The sequence below is a fragment of the Notechis scutatus genome, chromosome 12, assembly GCF_049901735.1.
Source record: "Notechis scutatus isolate UNSWTSFEM ecotype Mainland chromosome 12, rNotScu1.2, whole genome shotgun sequence".
Lineage (NCBI taxonomy): Eukaryota > Metazoa > Chordata > Lepidosauria > Squamata > Elapidae > Notechis > Notechis scutatus.
In genome coordinates this window covers 17,307,937-17,322,310 of record NC_142020.1, presented here as the reverse complement: position 1 = coordinate 17,322,310, position 14,374 = coordinate 17,307,937, and the positions used below count along the sequence as shown (strand labels likewise).

At 40.1% G+C, this 14,374-nt stretch overlaps 1 protein-coding gene across 3 annotated transcripts in view; it reads left to right on the top strand.

Annotated features, from left to right (window-relative positions):
• Positions 1 to 14,374, top strand: part of CREBBP (CREB binding lysine acetyltransferase) — a 42,995-nt gene that overhangs the window by 20,235 nt on the left and 8,386 nt on the right. For all 3 annotated transcript variants that reach the window (XM_026683321.2, XM_026683320.2, XM_026683319.2), the window contains exons 13-26: positions 208 to 396; positions 637 to 1,053; positions 1,752 to 1,931; positions 2,064 to 2,238; positions 2,682 to 2,800; positions 4,103 to 4,342; positions 5,945 to 6,033; positions 8,033 to 8,113; positions 8,901 to 8,957; positions 9,192 to 9,269; positions 10,620 to 10,687; positions 11,923 to 12,073; positions 12,908 to 13,054; positions 13,966 to 14,079. In XM_026683321.2, coding sequence (XP_026539106.2) covers positions 208 to 396; positions 637 to 1,053; positions 1,752 to 1,931; positions 2,064 to 2,238; positions 2,682 to 2,800; positions 4,103 to 4,342; positions 5,945 to 6,033; positions 8,033 to 8,113; positions 8,901 to 8,957; positions 9,192 to 9,269; positions 10,620 to 10,687; positions 11,923 to 12,073; positions 12,908 to 13,054; positions 13,966 to 14,079 — 2,105 coding nt within the window. The remainder of the gene's footprint in view (positions 1 to 207; positions 397 to 636; positions 1,054 to 1,751; positions 1,932 to 2,063; positions 2,239 to 2,681; positions 2,801 to 4,102; positions 4,343 to 5,944; positions 6,034 to 8,032; positions 8,114 to 8,900; positions 8,958 to 9,191; positions 9,270 to 10,619; positions 10,688 to 11,922; positions 12,074 to 12,907; positions 13,055 to 13,965; positions 14,080 to 14,374) is intronic.

The following is a 14,374-nucleotide window of genomic DNA, read 5'->3' as shown; positions in this document are numbered from 1 at the left end:
GCAATATTCACTGATTTTCTGATCTCACCCAGCTCTCTATATTATACAAGGGAACCTGGGAAATATTCAGTGTAAGCCATTTAAAAGAGCATTGTGTTTTGTTCAGTGTTTCCTTGCAAAGCCATTCTTCCTTTTGTAGTTACTATCTGTGCCTTCTGAAACCTGTGATCCAGAATCCTAATATAGGTAGATTGTTTTGTTTACTAGATGGCTCTGTCTCCTTCCCGAATGCCTCAGTCTCAAAATGTGATGGGAGCTCATTCTGGCAACCTCTTGGGTCAGCCCACCAGCCAAACCCAATTCCTGTCCCAGAATCAATTTTCTGCCTCTAGTGGAGTTTTGAATGTCAACAATACAGCCCTAGGGAAGCCAGCAGCACAGGCTGGGGTAGGACAGGTAAGTTTTGCAGTGAACCAAAATGTATTCGATTTTTCTGGCAAATTTGTTTCAATAATTTTTTGGGGTACCTGTTTGCAAAATATGGAATCTTCTACTAAATTCTAGTTGTGGGGAATGGATATCACAGTGGCTGTTGCTTGCACAAGAAGAAAATGTGATGCATATGTGTGTCTCAGTATGCGCACAAGAATTTGATGAAGTTTTGTATATCCTGTTAAGTGTAGGTTTTTCTAACAGGGTCAGCTTCCTGGCATTGCTGTTCCTAATTCAGTTACCTTACTTGGATCACAAAACAATCAGCTCTCGTGTCCTCCAGTGAGCCAGTCACCCCTTCATCAAGCCGCACCTCCATTATCCACAGTGGCTGGAGCGCCACCTCTTCCACACCAAACCCCTCCAGGACTTACTCCACCACAGTCAATTGTGCCCGCCCAGCCATCTGCCCCTGCTTCCTCGTCAGGCCAAGCTCCCACTCCAGCTGCTGGCTCAGTTCCCAACACCATGCAGATGCAAAGCACCCCTTCGGGGCAACTGGCTACACCAGCTCAGGTCACCCCCCAGCCTCAGACTCCTGTGCATCCTCCATCTGTGCCCACCCCACAACCCCTGCAGCCGCAGCCACCGCCGTTGTCAACCCAGGCACCCAGTACTCCGGTAAGTGTTTCATCTTTTCCCTGTCTGGGCTTTCTGCTGCATTTCAATTAGAAGCTCCTTAGAAATCAAGCAGCAAGTGAAGCAGCACTATCCAAACTTGTGATCTTGTGCAGAAGCAAGCCATTAATTTTTTTTTATAGTAGAATGTTTGTACCTCATCCTGAATGCCATCAAAGACTGACACAATGCAACTCTTTACAGGCAGCCTTTAGTTGCTGTTTCCCATCTTTGATTGTTTTCCATAAAGAGATTAATGATGAAGCACTTTAATTGGTCACAACAGATGTTTTAGCATTGATTGGCAGATGGTTCCAGCTAGCACTTTTACATTTTGCATCATCTACCATTTCTGAACTTTTCTTAAGAGCTCTAAATTGGAAGTTTACAAGATACAGATCTTTCTGCATGTGTTGTTTTTCAAGGGTATTGTTGTAGCTTTCTTATGGCACACCAAAACAATTGCTCTTCTATAAGTGCTTCACAGAGCAATCCCTTATTGAACTCTGCCACAATCCTTCAAATATATTATGGATTCTAAGATGGGTAGGTAAAGCAGATTCACCCCATGGAAATATTTACAGACAGTCATCTCAGTTTAATGTTGCAGATTCAGTGCCATTCTCTAAAGCCAGGTTTCCATATTTTCCTTCCTTCCTCCTTCCCTCCCTCCCTCCTTCCCTCCCTCCCTCTCTTTCCAGCTATCCCAAGCAGCAGCAAGTACAGACAATAGGATACCTACACCAGCCTCTGTTGCCAGTGCTGATATCAGTGCCCAGCAACCTGGCCAGGAAACACAAATGCAAGAAAATAAACCAGAAGTCATGATAGAAAAAGCTGACTCAGAATATGTTGAGGCTCAGCTGGAGCCAAAACCAGAGGTAATTGAGAACCAAATCATTATCAGTAGATTAATAAAAAAAACATGACCTACTCTTGCTTAGTTGAAAAAAATGGACAAATCTAGTAGGTTGCACTGGAGATAAATACTCAACTTCCCCTTTGCTTTTTAGTTGGAGGAGGGCATATCGGGACCTGCACGAACCAAAGAAGAAACTAATGGGGTAGATGGCAAGCAAGAATCAATGGAGATAGAAGGAAAAAAATCAGAGCTAAAAGAGGAGGAAGATGGGAACAGCAATGGCACCATATCGCAGTCTACATCACCATCTCAGTTACGGAAAAAAAGTAAGTCTGCATCTCTGTAACTCTGGGATATCTTCTGAGGCTGGACAGCAAATCAGTCAAGCCTCTTGTGCAGTCAGGCCTAAGCCTTCCTTGCATTATCACTCTATTCCCAGTAAGATCAGCCATCCAGGCACCATGGAGAATGAGAAGCAGGGTTAATGGATAGCTGTTCCTTGTGGCTTGTCCTTAATCTCGGAGGGGGGTGGGTGTATATGGGTAGGATCATATTTTTTTAGCTTTAGTTATCATTTACTGATCCTTTCTCCAACAATATTTATTTTGAGAAATAAAGCAATAACTTGTGATTGATTGCATTAATTGTTAGGTAAACTGCCTTGAATTATGGAAATTTAGGGCAGTATAGTTGGGATGGATGGATGGATGGATGGATGGACAGATGGATGGATGTATAGATAGATAATAATAAGATTTCTGTTTAACAGTCTTTAAACCTGAAGAATTGCGCCAGGCCCTCATGCCTACCCTGGAAGCTTTGTATCGTCAGGATCCAGAATCGTTACCTTTCAGACAGCCAGTGGATCCTCAACTTCTAGGTATTCCGGTGAGTGAGTTTCTTTCTTTTTTCCCTTTGCCCTACACTTTTCCTTTTTCCTTTATTTTCCTATTAATTTCTTTTGTATTTTATATTAAGAATATTTTGACCGTTAGTAGAGAGCTATGATGAGTGTCTGTGGTGGTAGATATACTGCATGGTTTGTAACAACTTGACATCTGGAAGACCAAGAAAGCCATCAAAGGGCTCTGCAGAATGCAGAGACTCTGGCATTATTTACTTTACTTTGGGAATATTACTAGGTCTCTTTTCCTCTCAGTGAAAACCAAAAGAGTCCCATATCTTGATCTCTGTAAAAAGCCCAGTAGATGTTTTGAGGTCTTGAAAGTGGGGCAATTCCTGTGCAACAGTTCTTCTCATTCCTTTGTGCTCTCCGAGCTTGGTTGCTTGCTTGCAGACATTTTATTATCTAACTAGATTTTAATGTTGGGTAATGAAGCTTTAGATAATGAAACGTCTTTCAAGTATCTAGTGTATGATAGAAAAAGGAGGAAGGGAAGATAATCCTTACTCTGAGGTAGAGGAGCTTTTTTCCAAGCTCAGGAATTGGCATGGGAACTGAGAAAAGCCCCTCCTCTCCTTGGTATCGTTCCCAGGGGAATCAAGAGAAGGATCTTTCAGAACTCTGGAAGCTTAATAAAGGCATGGATTGACCAGTAAACTCAGTTCCTTCTTTTTACAAACATAGACCACTATCTGGCCAGATCAGCCTAGAATTCAGACTGTTAACTTGCAATTCTCCTAGGTTGGGATTAGATAGCTCACATGCTTTTGTGGCCTAGCAGTGGCTGGTTCCAGGAGTTCTACAAGAAGCTGTCCTCTGTTTCTAATTTCACCTGTTTTGTGCTGAAGAAAGTGGTGCATCTCCAGTTCTACCACGATCAAAACAGGAAAAGAAGTTTGCACACAAAAGCAACATTTCTCCCCCCCCCCCTTCTCTCCTGTCATGGAGCCTTTCTCATTCCAAGAACTTCCATGCATTTTTGTCTAATCAGTATTTCATGTATACTTGAAAGTTGGAAGTCATTGGAATAGGAGCAGTTGTCTTTGGATTCTGCTCATAAAATCTTGGAAGTCAGTTACAAGACTTCAACTATCAAGCTGACCTAATTGTCTATGGAGATTCACAGCCATCCAGGTCATGGTTGTCCCAACGGTGCTTTTTCAAAAGGCAACCTGACTTTTTTGGTTCTTGCCTGAAGACATTTCACTTCTCATCCAAGAAGCTTCTTCAGTTCTTCAGCTGACCTAACGTGTCTTTTTACTTTCTTTTTCTTTTTACATACAAAGGATTATTTTGACATTGTGAAGAACCCCATGGACCTTTCTACCATTAAACGCAAGTTGGATACAGGGCAATACCAAGAACCATGGCAGTATGTGGATGATGTCTGGCTAATGTTCAATAATGCCTGGCTTTACAACCGCAAAACATCAAGAGTCTATAAATTTTGCACTAAGCTTGCGGAGGTCTTTGAACAAGAAATTGATCCTGTAATGCAGTCCTTAGGATACTGCTGTGGCCGCAAGGTGTGTTTGGTTTCATCCTATCTATGAATATAAGTTTATAAAGAAAAAGAAAACACTTTTTTTCTTGTTTTTTCCAGTGTTTTGTTTTAAACTAAGATTCTGAGCAGGTGTAATATATTGTATAAATGATGGCATTTACAAGCATTATAAAATTATGACATCAGCTTAATAATAAGCTGCTCTTCCACAATATAAACTGTTGTATTTTCTTTAGCTACTTTTGATGTCCCCATTGTTTCTGGACTATATGAGCTCCAGTTGAGCAAATAAGACCTTTTTGATTCCCCCCCCCCCCCAAAAAAGGCTCTAAATCAGGGGTGTCCAACCTTTCACCTTCCCTGGGCCACATTAGAAGATGAAAATTTCATTTGGGCCGCACATATAATAAATTATTATAAAATAATTATATTATAAAATTATATAATAAATTATAAATTATTTTTATTATTAATTATTTATTATTATTTATTTATTTTTTATTAATTTTCCAGCCAAATTTTGCAGGGCGGGGGGTGGCGGCGGCGGCGGGGGCAGAAGCGGTGGTGGCGGCGGCGGGGGCAGAAGCGGCAGCGGGGGCAGCAGCGGCGGTGGCGGGGGCAGAAGCGGCGGGGGCAGAAGCGGTGGCGGTGGGGGCAGAAGCGGCAGCGGCGGTGGGGGCAGAAGCAGCGGGGGCAGAAGCGGCAGCGGCAGCGGGGGCAGAAGCGGTGGCGGCGGCAGCGGGGGCAGAAGCAGCAAAGGCAGCGCCCGCCTTTTCTGTTGCTGTTTGGTGTGGCGCTCGCCTCGCCCCGCCTCGCGCCTGCCTCTCCTCCTCCTCCTTGCTGGCTCTTGCCAGAAGGTTGGGGTGGGCACTGGGCCGCATTACGAGGTGACCTGGGCCGCATGCGGCCCATGGGCCGCGGGTTGGACAAGCCTGCTCTAAATCATTTTACACTGAGTATAAAATAACTTACACTCCATGTGCAAATTAACCGTGGAACAAATACTGTGGAACTGTTGTTGCTATACATATGAGTGAAAATGTTTTGGGTGAAATTAAAGTATGTTAAAGCCATAAAAATCTGTATTCCAAGCATTTTATATGAAATCTTAAATAAGGTATTTAGAGTGTCCTGCTCATATCCTATTTATCTGATGTATTTTAAAATCAAATATTCCAACTTTTAAGAGGAGGTTAAAAATAGCATCCAACTCCTTCATATAATATTATTACAATAGCAATGATTAATAAATGCAATATTTTAGTAAGGGAGCAGCTAACCTCTGCATTCTTATTTAACCTTGTGCTTCTTTATCAACTTTATTGGTTGCCCATCTTATCACAGGGTATCTCTGGGTGACCAATAAAAATTATTTAATGATCTTAGAGAATTATAGGCTTGTTTCTAAATTTTACAGATTGAATTTACATGAACAGAGTGACCCCATGGGCTTTCATCCAGTTCCTCTATAAGGAAAGAGATGGTACCTTGGGTGTCCTATGAGATATGAAAGCAGAACATAAAAAAACTTGATTGTACTGCATGACAGTAATTATTATTGATGCATATAGAGAGTTCTGTTCTGTAGCAAACTCTTCTCTATACCATTTTTTTTCTTTTGTAGTACGAATTTTCTCCTCAGACTTTGTGTTGCTATGGCAAGCAGCTGTGTACTATCCCCAGAGATGCTGCCTACTACAGCTACCAGAACAGGTGAGCCTTGGTGTCCTCCTGACCAGGTCAGAAGCAGGGACTAAAGTTTAATTTTGCGTGCTTGCCATTTCTTCCTGTTGGAATCTGGAAGGAGTTTTCTCATATTAGAAAATGCAGTGACTTCTGAGACCATTTTCATTTATTTAGGAAATGGGTGGAGGGGGCAGACAGAAATAATAAATCAATGTTGATTAGTTCTTAGATTACTGCTTTCTCCTTCCCACAACATGTCCATCTATGCTGTGATCTTGCTTTGTCCAATGTGTAAGAAAGCCTAATCCTACATTCCCTGTTCATGTCCCACTATTACAGCCTACCATTACTACAGGATGCCTAAGGCAGGCTACAACACTGAGCTGTATTCAGCTTGGAGACACTGTGTGGCTGTATGGGATGTCAGCTCTCTGTGAGGGGTTGAAATATTGTCCACCAAAATTCTGCAGCTGTTTATTTTGAAAAAGATGTGTCCTGCAGTCCTCACATTGATTCTGAGGGTTGATTTTACCCTAATAGGAGAGTGTGACAAATGCTTTGTCTCACTGACTATATGGGTGCCCTCTCACAAACTTCTATTTTAGCAAGGAAAGTGGGAGTCTTGCAAACAGAAGCAAAATCTCAGGAAAAGAACATCTAAAGGGGCAGATGGTTGATGCTTGGCTTTGATATATACGTGGTTGGAATTCATTGTAATAGATTCGGATTTGGTCTGCTGTGACGACCCTCTTTGATAAAAAATCTGGATAATCTTGGTTACTGGTGTAGTAGAATCAACCTTGCCTTTAGCTAGGCAATCTGCTGCTGTTGCTGTTTTGGGGGCAAGATGATTATTGATGGAGGCATGCTTTAGCTTCCTGACTTTTGGGCTAATTTTGTTATGCTTTGTAGATCAGTCTTTGATATTTCTTTGTAAACTGAGTAAGTTGGTTCAGCCGAATAATCTCTAAAAGTCTCCAATTCACAAAAAGGCAATCTTGGTCATTGCTCAGCAAGTGCAAAATTTAATAGCATGGAGATGAGCCACCATGTTACTTTAAATTCTCCCTATTGTTATTTCATTGGGATGATCAGAACCACTGTTGCTGTTATAAAGATACTCATGAATGTTTATATCTTTTTTCTTTTCTTGCTTTTAAAAATGTAACTTTTTCTTTCTCTGTTTTTATATTTTAGTTCAGCTTTTTCCATACATTTGCTAACTTTGTCTTACATTGATACAATTCTGCTTCCATATTTTCTCATCTTTGTTTAGAGAAAGAATTGGCTAAGCTTCATTCTGGTTAGCAAAAAATGGAAACAAGTCTGTTTCAGTTTGCAAAACCTTAATATATCACTTCATTATGATGTATTATAATATAAACCACATAAATAGTTCACATTCACATACATGTATAAAATAAACATAGGCTGGATGATCCTTTTTGGTTACATGCTTGTTTAAAAAGTATGAGCTTGGTTTTGTTTATATAGTATGCATTTAATTTGAGCAGTTGGCCACATTTAATATAACTTTCAAACACAGTTTGGTATAGAGGACAACATTAAAACTATTCTTATTTCTGTTGTATTCATAAATATTGCGATAAACTTACTTTGGCTGCAATAAAATTGAACTTAGTAACTGCTTGCTTTAAAGGATACTTACAGATTAAACAGAGGCTACCCCACAATAAACTGGGATTCTGGAGCTCTCCTTTATCACCCGTGGAATGAGACCAAATGCTAACCCGCACTTTGCCTTGGCTTTCTGCTCTGTGTTGTCTTGGTGTTTGTGTCTTACTACTTCTGTCTGTGCTGTTTGTCCTCTTCCCTCTTTTCTAACCCTTCCCTTCCCTTCCCCTCCTCTTTTCCTTTTCATTGTCCACACTGGCCCATCAATCAACAAACAACGCTCCCCCTTTCGTCGTGGTGATCTGCCCTGCTCTGATTGGTGGTTCCATTGCTTGGGTGGCTATGTGTTTTGATGGACCAGTTCACCCAAATATGGCCTTCTCGCTGACAGGTATCACTTCTGTGAGAGATGTTTTACTGAAATCCAGGGCGAAAACGTTACCCTGGGTGATGATCCTGCCCAGACACAAACGTAAGTATTTCAGTTTTTTACATGCTGAGTATTAACTAAGGAAGAAACCATTTCAATTACAGTATAGGCGTATCAGATAGCAGACCAACAGGCATGCCTTCTCATAGACTTTAGCCTTGTTTACATTTGCAGAAAATTCTTAAGCTGCAGCTTTGCAGCATATTAGGTGCCCACCCTCTCAGTAGAATCCGGGTCCTTTAACCATTTTCTGGCATGGCAGCTGTTCATTTTCCATCCTCAATACTGAGCAACATTTAATGAATGTTCAGTTTAAAAAGACTTCAATTCAAATCACATTCAGCCATGAACACATTGCATACCCTGTTCTCAACATCACATTCTGGAATATATGGAGAATAAATAGTCCTGTCTGAAACATATTGTTAAAAATGAATTATTATTGGCAATGAACAAAAAAGAAGCCAACCAACCCTAGATAGCTTGTTCTCATAGTTATGGTGCCGAAGACCTTTTTTTACTGGTAGTTACAAGTTTTTTGCTTTCCTGCAAGCATTGTTCGATGAATATCACACAGAAATTGCAACAGTTTTTTTAATGTTAAAAATTCTACTTGATTTGAGTTAATTTGTATAATTACAAATTATGAGCCAGCGTTGTCAAAGAATACCAGGTGGCAATCAAATTCCAGAGTGACTAACTTTATGAGAAACTCCTGAAGTATATGCAGCTTTATTGTATGCAGCTGCCTTTTTTTACAGAAGTATACTTATGGGTTATAATGTAGCCAAAACCAAAATTGGCCCTAAATTCTTGTGTTACTTTGCAGAACCATTTCAAAAGATCATTTTGAGAAGAAAAAAAATGACACACTTGATCCTGAGCCGTAAGTATAGTGTTCTATTGCATCAGTAGCTACAAAATGGAACTTCTTCAGAAAACTAATGCAGAAAAAGTTTTTTAAAAAGTAAATATCCAGTAATTTAGAAAGCAGTATAATGCTGAAATCTTATGTCTGAAACAGCTATCTCATGCAGAAACACTTTTAACATTTTTAAAGTGTATTTAATACGTATTTCTGTTTCAAGGAAGCTAAAACTTCTTCTCTTACATTGTTCAGTTTTGTTGATTGCAAAGAATGTGGCCGGAAAATGCACCAGATATGCGCATTACACTACGATATTATTTGGCCTTCTGGGTAAGTGGCTCTGAGACCTGCCATGTTTTGCTACTGTGAATATTTATTTTATTTATTAAATTTATTTGCCACCCTCTCTCTATCAAGCAAATCCTGGCAACTTACAACATGAGAAAAATGACAATAAAAATATTAAGATTAAAATTAGCTAAGATAAAAACTAGTATACCCTGGGATAGAGTGTTTGTTTTGTATTAAACAAGTTTCAGAATTCTGTGTAGATGTAGATGATTTGCAACAAAAATATCTTTGTTCTGTGGCTCTGGAAAAAATCTGCTCAACATGCTTGTAATATGTGGTTGCAATGATGTTTTTAAATTTTCTTCGTTTATTTCACTGAAAGTGACTTGCTTCATCTTGCATTTTTTGGGGCCTAAGAAATATACAGATTTTATATATTAAATTTGTACTTATTTCTAAGTAATCCTTAGAATTCAACTTGTTCCTAAAGAACTACTCTGTTTCTTAACAACATTAGACATTAGGCTTTGGGGGTTCTGTAGTCTTGTTACCTCACATGGGTTTCCCATAGGCTTTGGTTATGCGTTTTTATGCAAATGAGAAGGCACTTGTTGAAATCTTGTCTGCATCTGAGAAAAGAATCAATCTTCTGTTGGCTGTTGTCTTTCATCAGGCCAGGCTGTCTCAGAATACTGTTAAGCGTCATTCTGTGAATTTCTTAAAGGAATAATATAAACACACACCAGGTTTAATGTAATATGAGATTCCATGTGTGTGATACTGGATGTGGTGTGCATTCACTAAGTCAAGGAAATCCAATTCGTTGTTGTGTGCTGCCCAGAGTCACACTCTTGTGAGATGGGTGGCCATATAAAAATGCCAAATAAATAAATTAAAGAAGTGCTCTTTTTGAGCAATGAACACAGATACCCAGCTGACAAGAACTTGCCTTTTCTCTTTGACCGACTGCTCTGGGATGCAAAGAGCTCTTCCAGCCAGATCGTAATGGAATGTTGAGCTGAGCATTTCAAATTGTCTGCCTCACCATCGCTTGGCTAAGAGACTTGAGCTACTTATGAGTCTAATACTCCTTTTTGCCATCAGCCCAAGTCCCTGGATTCAGCCTTGCAATAACATGTTCTGCCGGGGCAGCCCTACAAACCCTGCCATCCCAATCATACAGCATACCCTTATTAAGGTGGGGAATTAAGGTGGGCTTCAGCGCCAAGTTAAAAATGGCCCAGGGGGTGAGAAAAAAAAAAAGCCTTTTGGCACACTTTCTGTTTGTGAAGAAAATAGTATATTGTGAAGTATTTTTTGTTCTTTTTAAAAATCTTTTATAGTATTTTCAGCTCAGGATACATTTATTAACTCTTTATTGTGTTTTAGTTTTGTGTGTGACAACTGCTTGAAAAAAACTGGCCGAACACGCAAAGAGAATAAATTCAGTGCCAAAAGTAAGTTTATGGCCACCTTTACTGTATATTAACTATATTTAAACAATATCTTAATGCATCTTTTAAAGAATCCCATTATTGTTTAAATAATACTGTGGAAGGCCATTCATATTTGGATTTTGTTTTTATTCAAATAAGTAATGGAGTTGGAAAATAATTGTATTACAGATCTAAATAAAAAGCAGAATTACACTGACAGCACTCCACTTTCCTCGTTTCCCCAGTAGAAGGGGGGGGGGGCGCATGCATAGTATTCCCAGTTTGAGAAACGGCAAATGTTGTAAAGTATTTGGTGCTCCTGTCTCCATATGGTCCATAAGAGCCGTGCAGCACAGTGGTTAAAACGCAGTATTGTAGGCAAACTCTACCCACAGTCTGGAGATCAATCCTGATCAGTTCAAGGTTGACTCAGCCTTCCTGAGGTCAGTAAAATGAGGACCCAGATTGCTGGGGGCAATATTCTAACTCCATAAACCACTTAGAAAGGACTGTAAAGCATTGTGAAGTGGTATATAGGTTTAAGTGCTATTGTTATTACGTATCTCATGAATACAGCCACCTCTCCCCACCTTCAGGTCTGGATTCCATGATTGGTCTTGTGAACCTCTCTTTTTGTTGATGGTTTGTATCACAAGGCGATTGTCAGGATTCCAGCAATCGCCCTAATTAAATCATTCTCGAGCCAAACTTCAAAAAACTTCAAAGGATTTATTAGATGCGACATACCGGCACTGCCCTGTATGAAGCCAACTCTGGCATACGTAATTCACAGTCACCTCTAACTCTGTTTCCCACCTCCCCCCGGGTGTCTCATAAACCAGATTCTCCAATTGAGCACGTTCACGGGCTGGGTGTCATCACGTTCTCCAATTAAATATATTCACAGGCAAAAGCCCTGGTATTTTAGTTACAATCTTTTAAAGAGTTGGAACGTACTTTCGCTTTCAAACTGCTGCACTGCTCTTCCATATTTCCTCCCTCCCCCCCCCCCCTTTTTAATGGCAACTACTAAAACAGGCATAGGAATGTTTTATGAGTTGACAGCGATGGTGTATAAGAGCCATTCCTTTATCGTTTGGAAACAAGCTTATCAATTTCCTATGGAGGTTACTTACAGTCGATAAAGGATGTTGATTGTAGCTTTAAGAATAAAGCCAAACATTGCTGTAATGATATACGAGCAATGAACAGGATGATCTCTTTCTGTTCTTCCTTTCTTCCTCCCCACCTACTAGGGTTACAAACTACCCGCTTAGGGAATCATTTGGAAGAGCGTGTAAACAAATTTCTCCGGAGGCAGAATCATCCAGAAGCTGGGGAAGTGTTTGTGAGAGTAGTGGCCAGTTCAGATAAAACAGTAGAAGTCAAACCAGGAATGAAATCTCGGTGAGTTTTGCCTTTCTTTTATTGGATTCATCTGATTGCCATTACCAACTGACTGAATCCATTTCTCTATAATATCTTATTTAAGCATCCCAAATTTTATTTTTTTCTGAACAGTGCCATTTTACCATATATTCTGAGAATTTTTGTCTGCATAATTTCAGAATAAAGTATGTTATACACTGAAGCAGAAAGCCTATTATGCTGTGTTCATGACAACAGCTAACAAGGAAGATTAGGATCAATTAGTTAAACTAAAGAATTCCTGATGAGTATTTTACTGAACAACAATTACTACAGAGGCCATAACAGATGAGTGAAAGCAATTGTTTTTGTTTCAACAGCAAGCTAGCTATATTCTAGAAAATGTTCAAGCCATTGCCAGCTCCCCCTTTTGGAGCGTGGGGGGAGACCTGATTTCTCCCTAACCCCATTTTAATACTGCAATGGTCATATCTGCTATGATCTTTTTTTTCTCACTCTTATGAGAGAACTGATTCTCATGAAAGCCTAGCAGATAGAGCAGTTTTTTGCTTGGGAAAAAAAAATTAGAAATGTCACTCTCAGTTCTCTTCATCCTTTAAGGAAGAATTCTAAACAGCTTGGCATTTTATGCCAAATGCAGGACCCAAAGAATCTTGTATATCAGAACAGCCTCTGGGTGGAGGTTGTGTTTGCCATTTTCATCTATTGGTTTTCATCAACCAATAATAGTTGAAAATAAATCAATAACCAGTAAGCCTGCTTGAGTAGGACATTTTTTTCTAACATCAAATAATTAATTCCTCAGCTTTTTATCTTTTACCTTAAAATGGTGTGAATTTCTCTTTGTTGTAGATTTGTGGATTCTCGTGAAATGGCTGAGGCCTTCCCCTACCGAACAAAGGCTCTTTTTGCTTTTGAAGAAATTGATGGTGTGGATGTCTGCTTTTTTGGCATGCACGTGCAAGAATACGGATGGGATTGTCCACCTCCAAACACAAGGTCTTGCTTTGCTTCCTTCCAAACGAAGGAAGGATTCTGGTTATTCAATCTCACCCCAGGCTGTCTCACATAATTCTAGTTGTGGGGAAAATTAAATGAAGTGCTTTCTATTTATATATATCGTTTTATTGCCTGACTCAATCTGCCTCGATCTTGAAGGACATGAGGGAGAATATAAATCTGAAGTGTAAATAGATAACAGTACATCAGTATGGAACTGTCTGGTGCCAGTAATGCCAGACAATCCATTCCCAAACTTCTTTTGAAGGCCATGAAAGTCTCCCCCTCCCCCTTGGGGGACAGATTGTTCCAACGGAGATGAGCCACATAAAATGACTGTTATTAATGTCCTATCCATCTGAGGGACTTTTGGCAGGGGTGCCTAATCATCCAAACCAAGGGCAGGAAAGGTATCTCCTAGATATCCAGGCCTCGAGCTGCATAGGTCCTTACAGGTGGTGACCAGCAGTTCAAATTTTATTCAGAAAAAGAAGCATTTACCAGAGTGATAAAATGTGGCAATTTGGGAACAGCCTAATAATTGGGAGGGCTGCTGCATTTTCAATCAGCTGAGCTTTCCAGATGTTCTTCAGGGGCAGCCCTATGGCAGATGAATTACAGTAATCCAAATAGATAAGATATGAACTTCTGAAGGAAAGGCAGGATAGCAATTGCACTTAGGCTTTCAATACTGCTCCGTAATGCTTTACTCTCTGAGCGGTTTACAAAGCGGTTTAATGTGCTGACCTTGCAAGGATGGAAGGCTAAATTGACCTCGAGCCCATCAGGATTGAACTCCAGGCAAAGTTTGCCTGCAATATTGCATTCTAACCGCCATGCCACTAGGGCTCAGGATACAAATCAAAGGAGCAAGTAATGAACCACTGAGTTTTCTTTCCTTTTTGTCACAGGCGTGTGTACATCTCCTACTTGGACAGTATCCATTTCTTTCGCCCAAGATGCCTCCGGACTGCTGTTTATCATGAAATCCTTATTGGGTATCTGGAATATGTCAAGAAACTGGGGTGAGTGTTCTGCCAGGACCTTTTAGCAGTGGACATCTTAATGGCCCTTATTTAAATATGGCATGCATTCCTCTTGAACGGACACAGGTGGAATTTGTTATATCCCTCTAACTTCTTCAGGGTCAGTCGGGACATTTCCCTTGCACTGGGGAATGGAAAAGCAAATGCCAAATGAGATTGGGAAGCATAGTTGAAAGGCCAGGAAAAGATGTTAGGGGATACTAATTTCATAGTAAACATAAAAAGAATCATAAGTAGGCAGGAGACTGTCTTTTTCTGTATGTCTTGATTCTCC